At 36.3% G+C, this 26370-nt stretch overlaps 1 protein-coding gene across 1 annotated transcript in view; it reads left to right on the top strand.

Moving 5' to 3' along the window:
* The window catches only part of Adgrl3 (adhesion G protein-coupled receptor L3), a 796065-nt gene extending 772035 nt beyond the window's left edge, over nt 1–24030 (top strand). Inside the window, exon 26 of the mRNA XM_005392863.2 lies at nt 23171–24030. Within this exon, the coding sequence (XP_005392920.1) occupies nt 23171–23265 (95 nt within the window). The 3' untranslated portion in view covers nt 23266–24030. The remainder of the gene's footprint in view (nt 1–23170) is intronic.
* Nucleotides 24031–26370: the final 2340 nt, after the last annotated feature.

Here is a 26370-nt window from a genome sequence, read left to right as displayed (position 1 = left end):
GAAACAAAAAATAGAGCTACTGAAGCTCTGGTCTCTTAGGATGGTCATTATTTCCACATGGCATTATTCTTATCAAAAACAGCTACCAGACTGCAAACTTTTGGTTTTTCACCCTTGTAAAATCTTCTCATCCTTTTTATTTCTCAAAAAGAAAATGCTCTGTACAATCACATGTAAAACCATGAGCTACAAACCTCAATAAATAATATCAGTAAACAATAAGTGATGTAGTTACTCTTATTATGTGGGATTACCAAAATTTGATTTTGGGGTAAAGTTTCAGATTGCAGGATAGTATGCGAAACATGAACTCCTAAAATACATTTCCCACACCCATGGTCTTCACACTCTGCCACCGTCCCTTCATACGTTGAACATAAATGCGAAGCCTTGTTTATGTTTTCCAAGAACTGTTGCCAGCTGAAATGGTCACTAGGCCCTTTGACCTTTACAGAAAGAGGGGACACATGATTAAGAGTGTACTGTTTGACATTGAAGTTTGCCATTAATGAGATATAATCAAGTTTAGTCTTCTCTCTGCTGTTTCATCTTGTTTCTCCTCATTTCAAACTGGGGAATATGAAGTTATCAATGGAGCTCTATCCAAAGGAGAGTTTGTGGTCTTTGCATCAACGTGCTATTATTTTTTCACTAAAGGATACATGATAGGAGCTGGGAATTTAGCTCAGCGGCAAAGCTCCTGCCTGGCAAGTGCAAGGTTGTGAGTTCGATTTTGGTTCTGGAAGAAAAACAAAACAAACAAACAAAAAAGGATACATGATATATTCCTAAATGTACTGGGTCACAAGACAGATGTTATAGATTCACCATTCTGTGGCATCAGGAGATTTGGTTACCTTGTTTACTGACTCTGAATATTAATGAAATGAGTGCAAATGTCACCTGTGTGAACCCCATGCAGATATCTCATTTTTAATGTTGAAAATATGTTTTCACAATTTTTTTGCAAAGAAACTGGAAGGGTGTCAACAGCCCCTGCATGTATGCCACGTGCCTGACACTTTACATCACCTCATTTAATCCTCCCCGTAGTAATGAAAGGGCAGAAATTATTCTCCTGTGGAGGAGACTGAATATCAGACCACACAATCACAGAACAGGTGGGTTCTGAAGCATCTTTCGGTCCAAAGTTCCATTAATTTCTTTTTAACCATGTTGTATTGCATAACTTAAGTGATTAGTTGAAAAGATATTAACCCATCTCTATTCATAAATAATAGGAAAGTGAAAATTTGAAAGAAATGTTGGGAAAAGTAGATCTCAAAATTTATGCAAACTCCATTGTACCAGGCAGTGAGTAAAACGTACAGAAAATACAAAGTCCTGGAAATAACCACCTCTCCCTCCATATCCCCCTCCAGACCTCCAGGGAAGGCTATAGAGAGATATTTAGATATATACAGATGGTGAGAGGGAGAAGGAAATATCAAGAAAGTAAAGCCTGGTTTTCGAATCCTGGTTCTGTCGCTTATTAATTGTATGACTTTAAACAAATTACTTAACTTGTCCATAGGGTTTCTCATCTTTAAATACAAAAATACAGTTTTATGTGATATATGGTAAGCACACATAAAATCCTCATCTCGAAAATTCTTCAGTATACTCTGAGTTAATACTACGTGGACTCTATTTGCCTTGCTAATTGTAGTAGTCCCTCACCCTCAATCATGTTTAAACAATAGTGTGATTTTAAATCACATTATTTCAAGTTTCACTCTGATATATGTAACTGGCTCTTTGCGTTATTGGAGCATGTACAACACAGCAGCTTTCTTAGTTTTATGCACATCATTTTTCAAAATTCAATCTTCACACAATTTTACCCATGCCCTCATATACCATTTTATAAGCTTCATTTAGCAAATTGTGAAAGATGGCTCTAGCTTGAGTACATTTGAGGATGTGAGAGTAAACAGGTTTTTCTAAGCTGTGAGACTTCATAGAATATACTGCAAAGTTCCAAGAGCAGCACGTATGGAGTGCTTTGCCTAAAATGATTTGTCCCTGAAATCCTTGCGGATGATGGAGAATAATGCACTGGGAACCTAATGATTCATGAGACTAAATCTATGAAATGTTGCACCAAGTATTTTGTTACCACTGAGTATATTTCGTGAGTATTTTATGTCAGTGAAATGCTTGAATTGTGACTCCTCCAATATAATTGGTTTTATAACATGATAAAACAATGTCATAAGAGTATCTCCATTAGATGTCTGCAACCAGTCTTTAGGTAGAGAAAGGAAAATTGAAGTGAACTCTTCTGGAAGAATTCTGCCCTCACCGTAGAACTTCTTTATTTTGGTATGGCATTCTATCTTCTGATATTAAATATCCATCTGGCGCTAGCAAATGTTGACCAAAAGAATCTAACGTGTTTTAATTCATAAAAGATGTAACAATCACAGAGGACTTTTGTCAAAATGTCTGCTTTGGTATGTGTTAGTCTGGGAATGGGACTCGGGTGCTGCATTACAGTCATGCGAAGCTCATGTGGCTGCTCCAGCCAGGACTAAGGCACTTAGATTTTTAGTGCTTTCCATGCATATGCCTCTTCTCAGGGTTTTTACTCTCCTAAGAAATTATAGTTTTTACTAGCCATTAAGTTATAGGAGAGAGGATGCAGACTTTCTAGATGCTGTTGAATTTTGCCCAGAGGTAAATTTGCCACCACTGTTCTCTTGCTCAGGGGCCACTCTGAAAGGCAGGTTGGGCAAGGATGGACTACTGGGGCTGGCACTTTTGATTCATCTTCAAGGCTGATTATTTTCCAGCTAGGTCTTACTTTTCAGAAGTTATGGATTGTCCTTCTGTCTTCTGCTTCCAACAATGCAGATAGTAAATACTTGAAAACAATGTGTGTACAGAATATGAACAGTTTTTCCTTATCACAACTCCCTAAGTAATACAGTATAGCAGCTACTTATATGGCATTTACATTTGTACTACATATTATATTAAATCTAAAAGTTTAAAGTATATTGAAGGGGGCCTGGGGGTTTATTTCAGTGGCAAAGTGCCTGCCTGGCAAGCGCGAGGTTGTGAGTTCAATTCCTGGTACCGGAAGAAAAGACAAAAGACAAAAAAAAAAAATATTGAAGGACGTGACTATGTTATATCCAAATACTCCACCATTTTATATAAAAAATTTGCACCCCCATACTTTGGTGCCCAAGGGCAGTGTTGGAAACAATGCCCATGTACCCCAAGGGAGGACTGTACAATAATCACATAATATGCAAAACACGTGCACATACATGAGGTAATTGCTTATTATCAAAAAAGGGCTTAGCTTGTGGCATTTTGCTCTGAAACACTATGTACTACACACTAGAAAATAGTTACTAGAGATAATTAAACTAGTTTTGGAATATGTAAAAGCTCAATCTGACAGTTGCAATTAGGGTAATTGCTGTTCTTTTAGTTGTATGTAAAGTGGGGGAAAATCATTTAGGTAGCTGTGACAAAAACTTGAAAATTAAAGAATGTCTAAGAAGAAAAATCATTTTGAATTTTATAGGTACTTTTAAAAAATTTCTGTAATACTTGTTTCTTTACAATATTACTACTCTAAAATGCTTGTCAGAATTCTTTCTGAGTAAAATATAGCTAATGTGACAAAAGTGAAGTGTTTTCTAATGTGTCTCTGAGAGAGTTCATCTAGCATTTACTCTCAGGCACAAAAGCAGTTAATATAAATATTTTATCCAAAAGTTTCAAGGATGTTAATTGTTCTGAAAATTCTATACAAAAATGAAATAAAATATTCTGTCCATATTGTTGATGATATCTATGTTACATTATCAAACAAAAGCACATCACAGTAAAGAAAATACTTCAGTAATTGAAATATTTAAATTTTCTATGAACGTCATCTTACAGATAACCACAATATCTAAAAGCAAGACATATCTAAATCTCCAGATACTAATTTTCATTATATTTCTAATTTGGAAAAAAATTACTAACATGTTCCATTTTTATATTCTTGCTTTATTTATATAAGGTGTATAAAATATGTGTGTGATATTTGTATACCACCACAGGCTACATTCCAAAAATTAACAATTATATTTAAGTGTTGGGAAGAAAAGATACCGTGTACTAAAATACACACCCTTGGGTTGTACTTTGCACTTCTTTTCTGTTGTTGAAGGACATATTCAGTATATTGTAAATATACAAATGATCACTTTCCTCACAGCAGCTTCGTATGCACACATGATTTATCTCAATTCCTTTTCCTCCATTCCCTTATCCCCTCCTTATTTACAAAAGCTTTGTTTCCATTTTTCCTTCTTTTCTCTCTTTTCCCTTCTTCATTGCCCCTCTCCTCAATTCCCCTTCTCAACTCATCATTTTCTTCCTATTTCCTAATATTTGGTGTGAGAAACCAAAAGTGTAACTAATGACCAGAATGTGCAGTTGATACTATGTACATTGTGCTTCTTACAGATAATTGAGCACATTAGTAGGGAGACTTTACATAGTGTTCATTTCCACCAATCTGTTTTAACTGAAGAAAAAAAATTCCACGAGTTTCTGTTATTGTAGAAAAACAGAAGAAATGCAAACTGAAATGAAATGAATACAGACTTCATTTTTAACGTGAGTCTTCTATTTAAAACTTTAAGTATAATTTGTTATGCTATTTCACTATAATCTCAGTTTTTTAAATTACTATTTGTAGTTGTGATCTGTGTATACATAAATTACCTAACTGGAAAAACCTGATAACTAGTGATGTTAATCTGTTTTTTAATATTCAAATTGGAATATTCAAGAATTAGAAGTAAAGACTAACTCTTGGCCTTTTTAAATCAAAGTGATTTAGTGTTATATTTTATTCACTTGTTCTGAGAAAAGGATGTTTAAAATTACCCAATTTTCAAGTGTTATTGTGAGGGTCAATAGAATAACTAACTCTGTGTTCCAAAGTTAGCTTCATTAGACTCAACCAGAGTACAATAAAAATAAGTAAATAAAAATAAAAAACAGGATTCAACCCATACCGAGTTAATCAGAATTTCTTCAACTGAGTCCAGCTGTAAGCAACCATTAAAAACTCACCAATGGAATGTAGACTGGTGCAACCACTGTGAAAATAATGTGGAGATTCCTCAAAAACCAAAACTAGTGGTTCCATTTGATCCAGCTATTCTTCTTGGTATCTTCCCCAAAGAATTGAAAACATCGTATCACAGTGATATACGCACACCTGTGATTATAACCCCACAGTTTGTAATACCTACATCTTGGAAACAGCCCAAATGACCATCAATTGATGTATGGACAAAGACGATGTGTGATTTTTTTATACAGTGGAGTACTACTCAGTCTTAAAGGATAAACTTGAGGTATTTCTAGTTGAATAGTGGCACCTTGAGACAATACTGTTAAGCACAGTAAATAGAACACACGTATGTAAATATTGCATTGTTTCTCTGGTGTGAGATACCAAATTGTATATAAGGACTAAAATCTATAATAGATACTGTGAGATAGGAAAAAATTGTTCAAATAGGAAGGGGAACTAGGGAGAGAAGAGGGGGAAAGGGAGGAAGGGAAAAGAAAGAATAGATGGGAAAATGAAAACAAAACATTTGTAAATAAGGAGGAAAAGAGGGGTTGAAGAGAGGGAAGGGGAATGGGAAAAAGAGCAAGAGATGTCACATACAGGTACAAATGGCCTGTGATGCATGTGATCAGTATGTCTATCTGGAATGTTCCAATAAATCTAATTAAGTAAAAAAGAAGGGCTAATAAAACCTATATGAAAGAAAGGAAAAAAAATCCCACCAATGATTAAACATGCAGCTTGGTTAAGAGTCACAGTATTAACTGCTTAATAAATATTGGTTATTTGTATCCATTATGTTTAAATGGCTTAAAATTTTTTTAAAAATTTAAACCATATAAACGATATATAAAAAAATCAATAGACAAAATTCCTTATCCCCAGAAGAGGGTGGTTAACTGCATAAATATGGTTTTCTTCCTGGTTTATAAAAATGGATATTATATTGTTTAAACAGAAATAAGCTTATTAAGTTATCTTTCATAAGTTAATTCACAGAATAAAAATGTTAATTCAAAATGTCTGTTTCTATCATCATTTGAGGTGTCAATGAATATAATGGCATAAGAAATAGGTTTGTTATTAATTTTAAATCAGGCAGAAGTTGCAGATGTGGGGAATTATTTCCATGGAACAGAAACATTTTGAAACTCCCCCTGGAAAATACCACACTGTCACAGCTACTCATAAATCTACTCTGTAAAAATTGTTCACCAATATGCTTATTAGGTGAAGCTATAAATTGAATGATTTTCACTTTTATCATTCAAAATGCATAATAAATAATATTCCTAATTTCCTTAATATGACTCTTGGCCTCATATTTAGCTTCTGTAGGTCACCTAATTTATATTCTTAAGTTTTAGTAAGCTTAATTTTTTAAAAAATTGAGGATCCTATAAAAAATAAGAGAAAAACTAGCAATAATTATTAGGTAGAAAAGTCACTTTGGCTTGGGTCTCATACCTATCATCCTCCTTCAATTTTTTAACAACAACACATAGAATTAACACCTCTAAGTTTTTGGAGCTACTTAACGCACAACTTGCCTGGACACTGTAGTTGAGTGGAAGGTAACTTGCACTCCAGTGACAACTCCAGATCAGCTGGCAATGCCTATTTGGAGCATTCATTGTATAAAATTCATACTTCAGAAGTGTTTGTTTAGGATTGTCAGAAAAAGAATGACTGGGTGGGCTACTTATGTCTTTCATAGTGAGGGAAAAGTGCCTCATGCAAATATACATAATTCATGTGCAATTTATATGGCATTTTGGATGTAAAAATTGTTAATACAAATATCTGACACCCATGTTTTAGAAGAGCAGAGCCTTAAACCCTCTTTTAAAGATCATTAAAATTATCTACCAGTTGTGCAGAGAGTCTTTTCTTTTCTCCTGCAGATACTGACCTATTGGGAAAGAGAGATAAAACTAAGAATAAACCTAGGGCCTCACCAGCATTAGGCAAGTGTTCTACCACTGAGATATGTCCTCAAGACTGTTTAAATTTTATTTCAACACAGAGTCTTACTAAATTGCGCAGCCTGGATTCAGACTTATGATTCTCCTGTCTCTGCTGCCAAAATAGCTTGGATTACAGGCAAGCACCACCATACTTACTTAGAAAATATTTTTAAATGGGAGCAAAAATTTTGTATAATTCACTCCACTTCTTCCACATGATTGCTCTGTATGACTGAGTTAAATTTAGAAGTGTATCTAAGTAAGCTGTCTGCTGTATCCAGTTTCCACCTCCATCTGATCACACCAGTCTCCTTCGGATGCTGTCTAAATCCAATCTCATCACAATGCAGGATCTCTTTTTCCTTGTTTTTAATCTTTTCCAGCCTACCTGTCTCATTCTCTGTCTTCAATTTGTGTTTAATCTTAGCTTTATTCCTCTTTCCCTTTTAAATGTTCAACAAAAGTCATTTATATTTTATCTGTGGTTTCTTTGTTCTAGGCAGCCTTTTCCTTTCTTTATTCTGTCCATACTCTTGGGTCCACCTTTCCCTCAGCCCTTACCTCATTTGTCTAGTCATCTTCGTCCATCTTTCCAGGCTTCTCTACTCACCACCTAAACTATTTGTCTTTTCTACACATAGTGTAATTCACAGAATAGCAGACTTGAGATAACTCTTGCAAGAGGGTTGCCCAATCCTTTTGCAGATGAGGACTCCAGAGGACATGTGATTATTCAGTGTTCTTCCTCATTCACTGGGGAACTAATTCTTGATTAAAATTTCCTGATTTGCTTGCTTTCCAGGATGTTATTTTTCTTGATTTCCTGGCTAAGCATTCCAACTCTAGTGAGTCTGCCTTACATGTAGTAGAGTTTATCCTCTTCTACTGGTATTTATCTGTATCTTATTTCTGTTGTACCCTATGTGATCATTTAACTTTCCTACTGAAAAATGATATTTTATGCTGCTTGACTGTCACAACTTTGATTCGACTGCTTGAGTTAAAATCTGTCTCCCTCATTGTCCAGTCCAGTGATTTTAAGCACAATCCTGTCAGTATCTCAGCTGCCTCTTTTGTAAAATAAGAATGATAATGAAATGTACTCAATAGAATGCCAAGGTAATAGAAATACAAACCATGAATTACCAAAGTATTTAGAACCTGACTGACACACAGTGCAATGCTTAAGGATTGTCACCATTTGTATTGTTGAAATAAGACATCCTTTCAGTAGACAGTCATACCTAAAAGCAGATTTTGAATCTTGATCAAATAGTTCCCTAAAAATATGAAAAGACATAACCTTCAGTTAGGGAAATTGCAGAGAAAAATGCAGATTTACTATGCTTGATTCTTTTACCATTTCTTGGACCAATTCTGCTCCCAGGGTTATGTTCCATGATTGGCTATTCTTGGGTTACTGATCATCTCTCCAACTACAGAAGCAAAATGCTTTCAGATGCTGGCATTTGGGCAGAAAGCTGGACAGACATCCTTGTTAGTATTGGTTCTAATGATGTACAGCTTGCATAGTCCATATGAGACATTGTTACCACAAACAGAAACATCAAAATGACAACCAGGATTTCGAGGAAGATTTATTTTACATCCACAAGCTCTGATTGGGATTATTCCCAAAATATCAGGCCTTGATCTCTGCAGGTGTAGGACTTTTATGGGATAAACAAGCAGGAATGACAGCAGCAGAATGGCTTGTCAATTGCAGATTGGTTCTCACAATATGCATCATAGTGACCAGGTATGCATCATAGTGAACAGCCATTTCTAAGAAACAAATTAACAGGGACTGTAACCAGAACTATTACCTGTTAGTTTGCAACTAACAAACTAAAGTATACTGGCTGGGGCTGGGGATTGTTTGCTACATTACCCCCTCTTTTAGTTTCTGCAGCAAATCTTTGCTAGACATATCATATGTGATCTTCTGAGGCAAGGCCCTACTAGGAGCAGTAACATTAGTGTTGTCACAAGGCAAATAAGTATGGAGCATTTCTGTGAATGGTGTCCTCAGACTTCATCCATGCATGGACTGGTAAGCATCTGGAGTGACCAGAGCAGGGATTTGAGTGTGTCATTTCTTCATAGTGAGTCCCAAAGGAACTGTCTAGTCAAGGAAAATTCTCCAGAACTCTGGAATTGTGGATCTAAAGCTAGATTTTTGAAACTTGTAGAGGTAGTTAATATGCACCTGGGTTATATGCCTGTGCAGGAATGTCTATGGCATAGCTGATCTTTTAGCTAAACTTTTGTGGAGCTGGTTACAAGATGTTTCTGTAGGGTTATATTTTATTTTTTCAACATTTTAGAACTTATGGCCTGTATACTGTATGTAGTTTTTATTTAATTATCTCTGCTAAAAATGCAGGCTCATTGTGACTGTCAGTGATCAAGGGTGAGCCATATCTAAGGATGATTTTTTCATAGCAGAACTCTACAAATTTTTGTTGCCCTCTCATCTTGGGTAAGGAATGCCTCTGGCCAGCCTGAGTAGATATTGATGAGCACTAAGTCTGTCTGTCTATCTCTAAAGGAGTGGAGGGCAGTGACACAAATGCTGAAGCCTGAGATGACAGCAGGAAGCAGCAGGAGGAGAGTTTTGGCCAAAATATCTTTGTCCAAGATGATCACAGCTTTCTAGCCTTTTACAGCCATTCCTAATAGAGCTCCTTCCATCTGTACGCAGGGTATACTCAGCATCTGTCAGGGGTTTATTCCACAGTTATTCAGGAGGTCCAGTATAGCGTGTGGCACCTGGACAGTTATGTCTCAGCCTAAAGTGAGCTTGCCAGTTTTCTTGATCAGAAGGACAGTGGCTGTTAAAGCATGGAGGAAAGTAGGGGGAAGCAGCCCTTTTCAACCAGATCCAAGTATTTACATAGGTAGGTCACTGTATCTCCAAGGGTGTGATAGTCTGAGTAAGTATTCTTTTTGTGAACTCAAGGATCCAGATTTTGTAGAAACCAGAAGCTCCAAGAAATCTGTGGAGTACCTTTCTTGTAACCAGTATCTGCCAGATATGTAGCTGCACTTTTGTGCCTTTCCAGCAGGCAGCTTGAGTATCATTAATCAGAAGCAAAGTGATCTTTTCCAAAGAGAGTAGTCCAGAACTTGGGTCTTTCCATTTAAAGGTGAAGAGGGGTTGTCTGACAGGAGCCAGTCAAAGGCACAAGAAGGCATTTTTAGGTCCAGGCAGTGTACCAGTAGGCTATAGATGGAAGACTAGGTAATGCATATGGAGGGCAGTTGCAGTGGTATTGGCAGTTTGGGGATCCTGAACTGGCTGTACAGGCAGGAGAGGTACATTTTAACAGTTTGACAGTCTATATACATTTTACAGTTCTGAAGTCTTACTTTTTCTTTCTCAGGGGGCCATGACAGAGCTGGAAAGGACAGATAAACAGGCTGTCTTAGAGAAAAGGTGCTGGTGGCAGAGCATCCTCAAAAATAGTGGGAGAGATCAAAATCCTTTGTGGCAATTGAGTCCAAGTGGGATGTGTCTTGTCTCAGGATTTTTCCACTTGAAGGGGCTTATGGGAGCAACTCATAAGCAATGGAAGGCATCTTTTAAATCTAGACATGTCTGATGTGTGGCTGGATGCCTGTGTGCTTCCCATCGGACAGGCAGATGCAGGGTTGATGGCCAGGCCCAGAGGTGAGTCTTTGGCTCGTACCTCTGGGAGAAGAGTTTCCAGAATTTTGAGATTGTAATTTTCAGCTGATGCAGGCATCATTCTTCCTCTCAGGGAAGAGTCAAAGTTGAAAGGGCAGGATTAAACAAGAGGGAAGCTGACTGGCTTGGTGCAAAGGAGATGGTCACGTCTAACTTGAAGAGCAGGTCTCTTCATAGAAGTGGTATGGGGACTTGATTATAAAGAAATTCATTTTTGATGGATGTCCTCCCAGGCTGCAAGTTTATACCTGGCAGAAGGGGCAAGAGATAAGAATTCTAGTTGACCCAGTGATGGCAACTTTTTGACAGATGGAACTTTTGAAGGCAGTGAGTAAAGTTACAGGTTTGCCCCTGACTTTTGTAATGACCATACGCTCTCAGGGGCTTGATTTGATAGAGCTCAACCTGTCTTACTCATCCAGGCCTGGCAGAGTGAGGAAAGGTTCAGGTGGAGGTGGACCTGGATAGTCAGGTTTCTTTGTGTCTCACAGATGTAGGGGGCATTTATTATCTGTCTCCATAGCCTTATAACTCATAGCTAGAAGGTATAGTCATCTATTAGACTGGATTTTCTTATGGTTATCAGGTGCTTTTTAAAATCAGGTTTCTAGGTAACAGTGGTAGATGGGTGTCTTAGTTACTTTTCTCTCATTGCTGGGACAAAATACCCAACAGCCAAAATTAAAGTTTATTTAGCTCACAGTTGTGGAGGTTTCAGTCCTTAATCAGCTGGTTCCAATTTGGGGTTGGGGGGCAGAGGGGCAGCAGTTCATGGTGGCAGAAGACAGCAAAAGCAACAACAGCAAAAGGCAAGAGTATGAGAAAATACTCTTACAGTCTCATATATTGTATGTAGGCTACTCACGCTGGTGTGGGTGTAACACTCACATCCATAAGCCTAGCACTAGACAATGAGTCAATCATAAATGCTAGATTTAGCCACCCCCATGACTGCATGAGGCTTTGGGGGAACATCTAGACACAAACCATAACAATACTCTTTTTGCCTCCCTTTTTGATGCCTTTGAGAAGTTCTTGACTGGGTTATTTCTAGGTGAGGCAACCTTTGGAAAAGCCATGGCAGCTCATTCATCAGAAATGGTAGTCCAATTTTCAAAATTTGGAACTCAGAAAGACTTGCTGACAGTTATCTCCGGTGGGTGTTAGATGAGGCCCTCTGACCAGGATAGAAGCAGAAGGTTTCAGAGGGAGGACCTCTGTGGCTGAATGCAGGCAATGGCTAGCTGGAACAAGTTTAACTGGCTGGAAGTAGACAAGTCAGGAAAAGGGAGTGAAGGTATAGGTGCTGGCAGCAACTATGGTAGCTGATGAGGGTGCAAAGGTGGAATTCTCAGGAGGAATAGACCTCTTTTGCTTTGTTTTTCTTTGAAGAGTTTGGTTTCATTTTTAATTCCATAATCTCAGAAAAGCCCTTTTTCCTGCAGTCAGGAAACTGTGGGTTTGACTAATTAGTTCCCATCTCTGACTTTCTAGGTGTGTATTTTGTACACTTAAATGATGGCACAACAGAAAAAAGGTGGATGCCTCTCAGAGAGAGCCTATTCAGATGCCAACCTGGCCATGCCCTTTGTGGGGACTTAGGTGAAACTTAGCTAGGGAGGATGCCAGGCCTCCATTATGCCGTATGTTGATCACCACCGAACCCCAAGTGAAGGCCCAATCAGCTACCTCGACCAGTGCTTCCTAGTCGTGGTGCTCAGATGGAGCAGCCTATTGCTTATGCCATCCATTCTACCCACTCACACTTTCATTCAGCAGGCATTGAGAGGTTAAACATTTCAATTTCCTTCCCTTGAGGGTGGTCATGACCAACAAGAGTTGATCAGACTCCATTTCCGCTTGATCTGAGCAGGACTGGCAGACTAAGCGGGGTGCCCCAGGGATCTGGCCAGAATTGGGCTGGCAAGTAGGCAGACAGACAGACAGACTGTGTCCTCCTCCCTTTGGGGGTCTCATGTGAGCCTCTCAAGCAGGAAGCTAAGAATACTCCTCCAAACCTTGGAAAGGGCTCAAATCTAGAGAGTGTACTTCCCATCAGGACCTGAACAGGTCCTTGCTCCATCCACAAGGACCACAACCAGTGACCAAAGAGGTCACCACAATCAGTCTCCTTGACTGACGCGCCAGATGCGGGTGGCAAGCAGAAGCACGAAAATGACATCCAGGATTTGGAGGCAGATTTACTTTATGCCAAAAGGCACTGATTGGGACCACTCCCAGAATATCAGGCCCTGATCTCTGGTGGTCTAGGGTTTATACGGGATAAGCAAGCTGGAAGTACAATAAGCAAGCCTATTGCTTGGGGATTGGTTTTTAACATGCATCATAGTGACCAGCTATGCAGCACAGTGACCAGCCATTTCTAAGAAGCAAAACTAGCAGGAACTGTAACTGGAATATTACTTGGGCAACAAACAAACTGAAGTATACTGGGTGGCAGGAGCATGTGCTATTACAACATGAACTTTGTAAAACTTTCTTCTCATGTTTCACATTTGACTCAGTTTAACTTTTTGTTCACTTTCTTCAGTTTCATTTCTGTATCACCAGCATGTTCATAAAATAAAGTTAAGCTCATATTTCCCTCTACATTCATTGGTTATAATGAATTGGTATTTCTTCTTAATAAGTTTTAATTGTAAACAGTAGGTAATCAGAACTGAATGCAATTTCTCTTACTCATTCTTCTTTCATTCCAAAATGCTGAATTTTACTTTTTAACAGTGAACTTTTCTAATGCAGAAATGCTACACTTGTATGTCCTTGAAAAGATAATTAAATTGGTTTTGATGAAAGTTTTTTTTTTTTTTTTCAAAAAAGGGTAGTAATGAAAATGCTATTAGGTTTAATCCAGGATTAGCAAGAGATATCCAGAAAACCTCTTATTCTCAGCAAGCCTGAAGTCTTAATGCAGAAGGATGTATACTGCCACAATATGTACACCTAAGAGAACAGTGACATTTAAAGCATAGTAACTTCAGTTAGAAGCAATCTTTCAGGTACAACCTAGGCGTCATTCCTCAACATATATTCAACATTTCATCCAAGCATTTTATTTGAATATGGATTACTAATCTGGTTTTCAGTACACACACAAACACACAAACATGCACATATGCACATGCACTATCTTCCACTACCACCACTATCTACAATACCACTATGTACAGCTACTACAGCAGTTGTAAAAGAAGTGAAAAAAATAAAACTTCTTGCAAGCAAAGCAAATTTTAACATTTTTCCAACATCATGAAAACTCTAGGAGGAATATATATATAATATACATCAGAGTCCTCCATTATTTTTGAGTAAAATAAATCCAATTATTTCTGTAATGGCACAAGATTTCCAACAAAAAAGAATGTCAGAAGTAGAGAGTAATTCAAGCTTCATCTCTCCTTAACGAAGATCCATGTGTATTTTGTGTTGTTTTATTTATTAGAATATTGACTTTTATTCTAAGAAAAAGTGATTACTGAGATTTTATGAATAGATACATTAGAGAAAGTGATATTAAATTTTGATTTTTTTTCTTTTGAAACATTTCCAGAAGTACTAAAAGCTAGACAAAAAATAAAAACTAATTGAATTGTCTTAGTTTAAAAAAATATTTGATGTGTCCCAATTTGAGACTCGGAGACTTGGACTTACATCAGAATAAATTGCTTATTATTTCCAATAGATTTAATTTAAAGCAAGCTGCAGGGGAGATCATCATAGGAAAGGATACCAATGTTTAATTAAAATAGTTAAAGGCTAATTGTGATTTAATTACAGATAAGATTAAATTTTGCCAAGTTAAACATTCAATTGAATGGTAGTGCTTGATTGAAGTTTTGTTAGAATAAAAAGTCTAACTGTAGAACATAATAATAAAAAAGAACTATACCTGTGCATATTGTGATTACAAAGCAATTGCACAGTTTTGGTACAGTAAAATTTTGAAGGTGATAGAATGATCAACCATTTTAATTGAAATAAGTACTAATAACTCATAAAGTCAATATATACTTTAACTTGTCTCAGACAGAACAACCTATCATACTGAGGATTAAATTACACTTGAAGCTTATGGGTCACATGTTCAAGATGTTTGAAAATGCTTGCAAGAGAAGGGAGTGCTTAAAGGGATTACAACTCTAAAGACTATTACAGCAAATCATCCTGTGTATACATAAATCTTGATACAGCTGCTATAAGAAGCAGTTACTGTAAAGACTAACCATTAGCAGAGGGAAAATATAACCCCTCAATGCATAGAGTAAAACTATTTTGAGAATTGGGCTGCAGCTTTGATATCTCCAGAGTTTTAGAAAGATATTCAATAGTTATGTCTCTGTAGTTTAATTATCTCATTAAATATTTGTTTACTACTATACTACTTATTAAGTTATAATACTCCATTAGAATGGATGTCCAAATAGTTAATGCTAGGTAGAAATGGCTTAACAAAATAATTATTTACAATTGCTTTAAAACAGTTTAGTACTATGCCCAGAACAATGCATTGTAGGAGTCCAGCTTTTTTTTTTTTTTTTTTTTGAAATGAGAAGAATCACTTACCTGTATTTTATTTGGCTGCTATTGTCTAATCTCTTTTGTAATAAACCCTGTAAGGATACAGTTAGAATTTTAACTTGATCCCTCGAGCTACACTAAGTGAATTTGGGAAAGGAAAGTAATATGAAGAAATGGAAGAATGCAAAAGGCCACTTAAAGCATCAAGGACTTTTTTATCCATCCTGCTTGGATGAACTGTCTCTGTCAAAAGCTACCATAGCCTAGCAAGAAGCTGACTATGTCAAGATATACAAGAAGACAAAGCTTTTGGATAATAGTTTCAATCTGGAGTTCCACAGGTGCAAAAATAAAGGAAAGAAAAAGAAAGGAACCCAAGACAATCCACTGATTTTAAAGTAAGATCAATGGTTCCCCACTAAATTGGTGCTTATTTTTATTTGTATTGTACCTCTTAAAGAATTTAGAAAATGTTATTATGCCTACAAAATAATCTCTATCATGATATCTGCAGCAATATAGTATGGAGAAGATATATTGAGATGGAATTCAATTTTGGCTGTACTTTTCTGATAAACTTTTGTTCTCGAAAATATTACTCATGTATCTGTGGTGGTGGTTGAGGGGGAATTCTGTGGGTCAAAACAATTTGGAAAACTACATTAAATAAACATATTTTTAATGGCAAGATTAGCAAAGGTTTTAATATACTAATCTTATTATGAGTCTTCTCAAGAAAACAAAAAGCAAATGTCTATTAGGAAGATAAAAAATGGCATAAAGAAAGGAATAAAATTAAAAATATCATTAGAGGTAAGTTGCTAAGACTATAACTCCTTGTCTCTAAACATAGTCCTCTGTCAGCATGCTGTCAGTCAGGTTCTCTTTCATAAACATGAGGTTGGGATGTGGACTCATGCTTTAGAGAATAAGCAACAGTGTGGTGCCTATCCAGACTGTTTTCCCTCTTGGAGAGGAGAATGGCATTTGAGGGGGTCAGTAATGTCTGCAGTTTGTTACTGGAACATAGGTATGCCTATTCATTTAGTGCCATTGAGGCTGATTTTTGGTACAGTGATAGAGACATTATGATACAAACACAAAAAATTTATCTGACACTTTACAAAAAATGTTTGACAAGCTCTGTGTTAATGATCACGGGTGAATACTTTGAAACCAGAAAAACAAGTTTACAACCTCGGCTTACTGTTTTACTTACGTAGTTATTTGACGTACAAATGCCTCAGAAATTTCTTCTGTGAAGCAAGAATAATCATGCTGGCCTTGGAAGGTTGTTATGAGAACTAATTATTCCAGCCAGGTGTGGTGCTACACACCTGTAATCCCAGCACTCGGGAGGCTGAGAACTGAGTTTGAGACCAGCCTGGGCTACAAAGCAAGCACGAGACCAGTTTGAACTGCATAAAGAGACCCTGTCTCAAAAAAAAAAAAAAAGAGAGAACTAATTATTCCATAAAAAGCACTTATAATTTATGATGCACATATATGCCCTATACTCATAAAATACATATGGGTGAACTATGATTAATATCATGAATAGCAGTCTGATATTTTGTGAAAGTTGCAATTTCTCCAGGTAAGGCCTGTATTATCTACTTTTTCTTGTAGTTAGACATAGTAAATGAGATGCAGGTGGAAATTATTGCTAGTATGGTCCCCCTCCTTCTGTGGGTATAAATTCAAAGACCACAGGAAGCCTGAGACCATGGAAAACATTAATCTCTATACATATGTATGTATATACCTATATATATATATATATATTTATGTATATGTGATATAATATATCCCTCTAAAGAAGTTTCTAAAGAAGCAACTTTCTTTGATAAATTATACACAATGGTAGATAAACAACAATAACAATAAAATAGAAAAACTATAACAATATATTGTAATAAATATTGTGTGAATATGGTCTCTCTCCAAGTGTATTATTGTATAGTTTCCACTTTTCGCACGACAGTGTGGATGATGTAACACTTCTCTGATGACATGAAGTGCAGTGGACAAGGTAGCATCGACATGTAGCCTCAGACTACCCCTGACTCCTGACTTCTGACAAAACCTCAGAGTCTATCGGATGTGGCTGACCTGGGGTCACTGAGCCACGATGATGCCAATGGTTGGATATTAGAAGTAACAAGTGCCGATATTTGGAAATTGGCAGCAGATGAGAGTTTCATTGTTATTCTTTTTAAATTGAAGGCATTTGGGAAAATACTGTCTCCATGCTCTATGCCTGGGTGCCACCTGTACACTTTTATGCCTGTACAATGTATCAGCCATATTCTTCCAGAAGAGCACAGTTTTATCATTGCCTTGAACAGTGTTCTTTCTCTTTAATTAACTTCTTCAACTCTGCCAGAAAATTAGCAGAAACTTCTTCACCAGTACCTGCAGCAATTCTATAATATTTGTGTTTCTCAGCCCAAACCTATTCCTGCATGTGTAACCATCCGTTACCTGCAGTACATGGCTTGGTGTCACTTGTTCCTAAGGATCCTTCACTGAAATTTGCACATGAGATAAATACTTTCTAGTACAAGTTACTGTCAATCAGAGCTCACTTCCTGTTCCTCTCTACAATTAATCAGAACACATATCTTGTTCGTGTCTTCCATCAATCAGAACACACTTCCTGTTCCTCTCTACCATCAATCAGAACACACTTCCTATTCCTGTCTACCATCAGTCAGAACACACTTCCTGTTCCTGTCTTTCATCAGTCAAAACACACTTCCTGTTCCTGCCTTCCATCAATCAGAACACACTTCCTGTTCCTCTCTACCATCAGTCAGAACACACTTCCTGTTCCTGTCTTCCATCAATCAGAACACACTTCCTGTTCCTCTCTACCATTAGTCAGTACACACACTTCCTGTTCCTGTCTTCCATCAGTCAGAACACACACTTCCTGTTCCTGTCTTCTACTGACAAAGTTAGTGTCTTTTCTATTTTATTTGAGAACTTATGCGTTGTGATCCTAATTTTTGAGTTAATACTACAAAAGGAGCATGAATTTCTTTTTCCTTCTTCATAACTTCATTGATAGAAGTTTTGCTGTCATGTAGATCTTACCATAGTGTATGATATTTTCCTTTTTTTAAATCAAAGTTTCACATGTTCACCAAAAGGCTTCTTTTCAGCATCCCCGAACTACCAGCATTATTATTCTTAGGCTGTGAGTGCTGTTATTAAGTAAAGTAAGAGTCACTTAGCACAAGCCCTGCAATATTATGACAGCCAAGGTGATCACCCAGATGACCAGTAAGGGACTAGCGGCAGGTAACATATACAGCACAGATATGCTAGACAAAGGGATGACTCTTGTCCAGACTGTGAAGCGGGGTGGTGAGAGATTTCATCACATATCTGAGAGTCATGTACCATGTAAAACTTATGAGTTATTTACCTCTAGACTTTTTCCATTTAATAATCTTTATTTTCAATTGACTGCATAGAATGAAAGTTGCAGAAGTAAAACAGCAGCACAGGGAGGGTTCTATATAACTTTCATGAAGACTACTCTGATTAAATGAGTGAATATGTTTTTAAAAGAGAAGTCATTTGCCCTCCTTCCCTTTCCTGCTTATTTTCCATGGGCTATGGCTATGGTGCTCAGAGCTGCAGCAGCCATCATGGAGTACCGGGCAACTTTGATGAAGAAAGTGAGATGTTGAAAACATGAAACAGAGAGTGGAGAAGCAGAGGCCCCTGCTGACTGCATAGCATCTGTTCACCCCTCAGCCATCCACCTCCAACCTCTTTCATCTGGGAGGGAATGAATCTCAGCTTTGTTTTAGTCATTATTATTTAGTATTTCTGGTATATACAGTGAAACATAATTGTTCAAGGGTACACAGGCAAATCAGTTAAGATTATTTCTTCTTTTGTCATATTTAATGAGAATTAATAATAGTGCTATTTCTTGAAATATAAAAGAGTAACAGGGCTTTAAACTTCAACATTATACTGCAGGTTCACATCAACGGCTCCTTTAATCTGTTTAAAACAGGATGATCTATTTAATTCCACTGTCTTCATGGACTGTATTTCACTGTGGAGGAAATCTCAGCTATCCTTTAGCTCCAGCCCAGCATGATTTCTCATTACCAGCCTGTGGTTATTAGAAGTTTCCCCTCAAAGTTGTGATCATTATGAAAATGACGCCGAAGTACTTACTCAAATGATGGCAAAGTATGCTTCAATTAAAACCTGATAAAATCACAGACCTTTTTCCTCCCTTGACTCTTGGAAAAAAGCTGTCTATACCAGTACTTTAAAGTTAGAAATCACTACTATTACAATTATTTTCCAATAAAAAAATTAAACTAGAAAGAAATCAGAATAGGAATGATTCACATGAAGGAAGAAGGAAGAGAAAAGAAAGGAGAGAATGGAGGAACTACAAAAAAAGGAAAGAGGAAGGAGGGAGAGAGCGAGGGAGGAAGGAAGGGAGGAGAGAAGGAAGGAAGGGAGGGAGGGAGGAAGGAAGGAAGGAAAGAAAGAAGGTAGGAGGGAGGGGGAAAGCAGCCTTAGATAAGGCTCAGCAAGGGTCACAATGGCACATATACCATGAGGTGGCTATTTAACAAATGCTGTGACATCTCATTGGGTATATTGTCCAACATGTTACGTAATGCTTCCTTTGTTGAGATCATGCCATGTTACTGAAAAACTTCAGTAAAAATGTAAATCTCTGTTCGGCTAAGGCACAATATATATGACTAGCATAATGCAATCATTTACAGATTACAAGTAATTGGTTGGTAAAATCACTTGTAAAATGCTGCTTAGATGAGTATTTCAGGATATGCCTGTATTTTCATCATTTGTTCAGTGACAGATATCTGTTACCTGGAATTTCGAGGACCACATCAGATGAGAACAATCCGGTGCACAGGCACAAAAGGAGATGATAAGTAACTAATTCTTTCCTTTATGGAGAAGATAAAACTTCCTCATTACATAAAGTTAACTGTATATGTTTTTATAAGTGTTTTTGTGTAAAAATAATACAAATTTCTTATAAACCACAATGAAGCAGCTACAAAAGAAAAATGTCTATGGCCAGTATTGCAAAAGCAGTAAGAAATATCCAGCGGTCTTCTGCCACTGGACGAGGGCTAATCTCCGGAGTCCTGCAAGGCCCCACTTGGGCGAGGCCCAGTTCCACCCCAGAAATCGCCCCCCATGGCTCTTCTCGTTCTCCTCTCTCTCCACCATGCCCACTTGCAAGCTGTTCCTCAGATGTAGAAGTTCGCTCCGGCAAAGGACCTTGCAGGTGTTGCTTCCGCGCTCCTTCCTGGGAGACCCGCGCTCTGACTTCTCACACTTCCTTCAAGTCTGGACTGCGAATCCCGGTCTCAGTGCAGCTCTTCCTGGCCATCCCACTGAAATGTGCAGCCGTCGCTCCTCCTGCTCTTTATTGTTTTTCCTCCTGACATACTGTAGTTCTCACTTATCTGGCACATTGTGTGTTTCTCAAGATTATATTTCCACAAAGGCAGTGATATACGGTAAGGTTAAACAATGTAGTCTCAGTAGCTAGAATAGCGAGCGGCACATCTACCATTTTACAGGGACACTAATTAGGTGTCAAATGAATGACTGAGTGAATGGACAAAAATAATAAAAGCCAAGAAAACAAAAACAAGGCATCTTATAACACTTGCCACTGATATCAGTTGGATGCATTCTATTCCAAAAACTCCCTAAGGACATGCAGTCATGTATGGGTGTCTGTTGTGTGGGTGCATATATGAACATGTGTTTACATATATACACTCACATTCATCATATAATGACACGGTTTTCACTGATCTAAATATCTCTATACAAGTGTAATACATGAATGAAGAGAAATAATTTTGGTAACCCTTTTTTTTAACATTTTAAGTAGTCACAGAAAATTACTATGTTAATATATAGATGCATATTTCTGTTGTTTATAGCAATTGAATGTCTTCAACTATGTTCTACCATTTTACATTAGTTCCAAACTTCTTGGCATATACACACATATATGTCTATACATGCCATATATATGTATATATATATATGCATATCTTTTACAATTATGTCAGTGTTTTTATGGTTAAATTTCAACAGGTAAAATTACTATTAAGGATGTGTATATTTCCAGCTTCTTATGGAGAATTTTCAAACATGGTCAAATATAATAGTATAAAATCCATGTATACTTAGCATTGCATTTATCAAAAAATGTAAGGGCTATTTTATCTGTGTTCCTAAACACATTTTCCATTTTCACTTTATTTTGAATGCTATCTCTTTTGTATAGCTTTGCTTTTATGCTTTTATGCTTTGCTTTTAAAGAATATTATTTTACCCCCATACTTCAATATGTCTTTTAAAGAGATAACAGTAATTTTAATTTAAAATTAACTGTGATACCACTTCTACACATATTAAAAATTTGAAATTAGAATAATTCTTTTAAATTCCTCAAATTTCTGGTCATATTTTCAACTGTTGATTATTTTATAATTGTTTGGATGAGAAGCCGAATTGAATGCTTCTTGTGCATCTCGCTGTCTCTTTTTTCCCCTTGTATAATGTTGTTGAACAAACTAATGAGCAATAAGATTAAGATTTTAAAGCACATTATCAGAAATTACTGAACAGTCAGGCTTCTCTGCCTGGTAGTCTCTTCATGGACCTCATCAAGCATTTTCTGTACTGTATCTCTCTGTGTGATCATTCCATTCAGGTCCTCTTTTCAGTTTAGGGTTGTATCATTACTATTCCTGTCCTCATTCAACTGGTGATTGCATACGCCTTCTTATTCACAAACATTTTATAACTAATACTCTCCTGCATATTATTTTTACACTTTTTAAAGTCATAAAATATATCACACTTGCACAGGAATCCCTAAAACTTATAGTCTTGAAATAATAATGAAATGAGCACATGGTTAAATAACACCCAGGTTAAGAATTCAAACTGGCAGCACCTCATATGGCTATCGAATGCTTCTCTTTGCTTTTATCCCTTCCTTCCAACTCTAATCTTTTCTTTGCAACTTTATCACATTTGTACATCCCTTAAAACTACAGTGTTGTTTTGTCTAATTTGGAATCATGTTGAATCCTTTTGTGACTTTCATTGTTTGCTAAATTTTGTTTGTCAAACCCATCCCCTTTGCATAGATAAATAATATACAATATATTAACTATATATTATATTACATATAATATATTATAGTATAATATATTATATATTGCAGTATATATATTATATAAATATAATTTTTTGCTGTTATAGAGCATTCTTTTGGTCAATGTGCTATAATGTATTTATTCTATTTACCCCTGGTGGATCTTTGGATCATTTCTAGTTTGAAGCTGTGACATCAAGTTGTTCTGCACTTTCCAATATATGTTTTTCTATAAATGTTTGTAAAAGTATGTAGGTATTCTTCATTTAGTAAAATAGATAATTCCAAGTTAATTTTAATTTTACTAGACAATTCTAAGCTATTTTTCAAAAGCAAATGTACCTAAGCAAACAGATTTCTGTAGCTCCATTTTCTCACCAACACTGGGATTTTCTTATTCTTATCCCAGAAATTTTAGTGGGTCATGTATGTTTTCTCGTGTTATTTATAATTTGTGGACTTTTTTAATTGTTAAATTGAGCATGATCATGTGGATATCTAGTTATACTTAATCTTAGGTAATCCTAGCAACATTTGTATTTGAGGTTTACTTTCTGTTTCTAACTTATGACTGTACTCTGTATTTTCAGGATCTAAATTGTCATATGTGTCAGAAAAACTTCCTTTATCTTGTAACTGCTGTGTATAACGAGCCACTCATGTTTGTGCAGGAATGCCATCCAGGACTCCTGCTGCTGCCCACCCGGTGGATCCACCTGCACAACACGGCACGGAGCTTGTGGACCTGAGACTGAACTGCATGTGAACTTGTCCTGTATGAATGCAGAAATGTGTCTGTTAAAACTTCTTCCAACTAATGAAGCTTAAAATTGTAAGCAGAAGTTCTCTCTTGTCAGGTATATACTCAGTGATTCACACATAAAATTATAAACACACAGTTTTTAAAGTACCAGAATACCTGTTTGTTGTAGGGCAAATCTGTGGATATTCTACAAATAAGTACATTAGTGCTTTTGAGTCTCATGTTTTATGCATCTTAACATAGGGCTGTAGAACTTAGTATATCTGATACATCATGTCCAATAAGTTCCTGTCCGTACAAGATACATATAGCTGTGCACATATATTTCCTGTTGATGTGACCTCAAATACTAACATTGGTAAATATAAAATACATGACATAGTGAGGGACAATAATCCAGGAAATTAGTTCATCATCCTTTAATATTTTTCCTTGAATAAGAAAACTTTAAGTATCCCCAATTTTCATGGTTTTCACATGAAATGAATTTTAAAGAGTTTACAAACTTTGATAAATATCTGTTAAAAAGCCCCATGATGTTACTAATAATAAACTGCAGAGCTGTACTACCAATACTGAAGATAAGTTTCAATCAAGCTGAAAAATAATGGAATTATCTTTCTATTCTATTTGCCAAAAAAATTTCCAAAATTGTTGTTATGTGAAAAATAATAAAAAGGTATGCAGCCAAATTATTGGAACAAATAGTAATTTAGGGCTCTGTTCAAAATTAAAATTTTAAATTATTTTCCATTTTTTGGCTTAGTGCAATTGTGGTATTGTCAGTTTTTAAAAATTTGTAATTTGTTGTAATTTCTTTCCTCATTCTAAATAAATATTTTGCAATTAATTTATATTGATTGTTTTTATTTATTTTTGTTTGAGAAAAAAACCCCAAATAATGGCCCTGGGCTCTATTCCCCACCACTGTGAGGTGGAGGGTAGGACTCAAAATTAAGTAACATTTTGGTCTCTTATAAAACTTAGATTTTGTCTATCTCCTCTTCTCAGAATGTTTCTTTTTTATGTTGATAGCATGGAAGGTGACATGACCCTTATGTTTCCAGGACTGCAACTGATATTTTGACTGCACTTACATTTTCTCTTCCACGAAAATTCTCTTTATACCTTTTGATCATGTTTGTATGTGCAGGTTGGTGCATTTAATCGGTTAAGATGTTTCGCTTGCTTTATGGAAGAACTTTAAAAAATCTCAGTATTTTATTTGTTGTGTGTATCACAAGTACTTTTCTCCAATTTTATAACATTTTTCTCCTAGTGTAACATATTTTTGATTGGCAACATCTCTCAATTTTGATATAGTCAAATTTATATGTCTTACTTAGGATCAACTTTTTAAAAATGTGTTTCAAGGAACTTTTCCATATGCCTATATTTAAAAACTTTTGAAATAAAGTTTTTAAAATGGGAAACAAGTAAAACAAAATTTTGTAACAATAGGAGAATAACAATAGTTTATACATTGCATATTAATATCTTCAAAGCAGTTATTCAGAGTACAAGATATGGGCATTAAAATTTCTCTAATTGATACTAGCAGAAACCTCCCTTTTGAATGAACTAAGAGACGCTACTGGTATAACTAACTTGCATTTTTTCCTTTTCCCCTTCTGTCTTTTCCTAGTTAGTTTTTCCTTTTGAACAATTTATTCTTATTTTACAATATCTACATTTTAGACCTTATTTACTCTTTAAATTTCTTATGCCAGGGACACATATGGTGTTTATACATATGAGTCTGACTTACTTCACTTATGAGTATGGTCTCAAGTTGCATCCATTTACTTATGAAAGTCTCCCATTTATCCTCCTATACAGCTGAGTAATATTCCATTGAATAAAAAAAGCACATTTTATTTATCTATTCCCTGGTTGATGGGCATTTGGGTTGTTTCCAAGATTTAGCTAATACAAAGTGTGCTGCTATGAACATGGGTGCACATATATCACTGTGGTATGATGTTTTTAATTCTTCTGGGACGATGCCAAGAAGGGGAATAGCTCAATCAAATAAGATCTCTACTTCTAGTTTTTTGAGGAATTTCCACACTGATTTCCACAGTAGTTGCACCAGTCTGCTATCCTATCAATAATGGAGAAGGTTTCCTTTTCCCCACAGTCCTCCTAGCATTTGTTATAGGTTGATTTCTTCTTCTTCTTCTTTTTTTTTTTTTTTCCCAGTACCAGGAATCGAACTCATGACATTGCGCTTGCCAGGCAGGTGCTGTGCTGCTGAGCTAAATCCCCAGCCCCTTGGCTTGATTTCTTCGTTGATTTCTTGATGACACCTTTTTTTGTGGAATCCCCATGATTTTTTATTTTGCATTTCTTGAATGACCAATCATGTTGAACATTTTTTGATATATTTATTTGCTATTTGTATTTCTTCATCTGAGAAGTATGTTTTCATCTCAGAGACCCATTTTTGGATTGCATCTTTGACTTGGATGGGTTTAATTTTTAAAAATTCTTTGTATTTTCTAGACAGAAGTCTTTTGTCTGAGGGACAATTGGCTAAAGTTTTTCCAACTCTGTGCATTATCTTTTCACGTTGTTGGTGATTTATTTTGAGGTACAAAAACTTTTTAATAAGATAAGGTCCTAGTTGTTGATTCATTGAAGTATTTTCTGTGCAGTCTGGTTTTTGTTTATGAACTCTCTTGCTACACCCATGTCTTCAAGATTTCTACCAAATTTCTTTTCCAGTAGACTTAGTGTTTCTGTTTTAATATTTAGATATTTTATCCACTTTGACTTTAGTGCAAGGTGATAAACATGGGTTTAGTTTTAGTCGGCATGTAGAAATCCACTTTTTTCAGCACCTTTTATTAAAGAGACTATCTCTTTTCTAGTGAAAGTGTTTGACCCCTTTGTGAAAGATAAGGTGGCTGAGTGTGTTTGTAGTTGTGTCTACATCTTCTAATCTGTTCCACTGATCCTCAGGTCTGGTTTTTTTTTTTTTTTTGCCAGTGCCATTCTGATTTTATCACAGTAGCTCTGCAGTATAATTTCGAGTCAGGAATTGTGATGGCTTCTGTCTTACCTTTGTTGCCTACGATTGCCTTTGTTATTCTAGGTCTCTTCTGT

Source organism: Chinchilla lanigera, unplaced genomic scaffold (genome assembly GCF_000276665.1).
Source record: "Chinchilla lanigera isolate Chin_1 unplaced genomic scaffold, ChiLan1.0 scaffold00046, whole genome shotgun sequence".
Taxonomy (NCBI): domain Eukaryota; kingdom Metazoa; phylum Chordata; class Mammalia; order Rodentia; family Chinchillidae; genus Chinchilla; species Chinchilla lanigera.
This window is presented reverse-complemented; position numbering and strand designations above follow the sequence as displayed.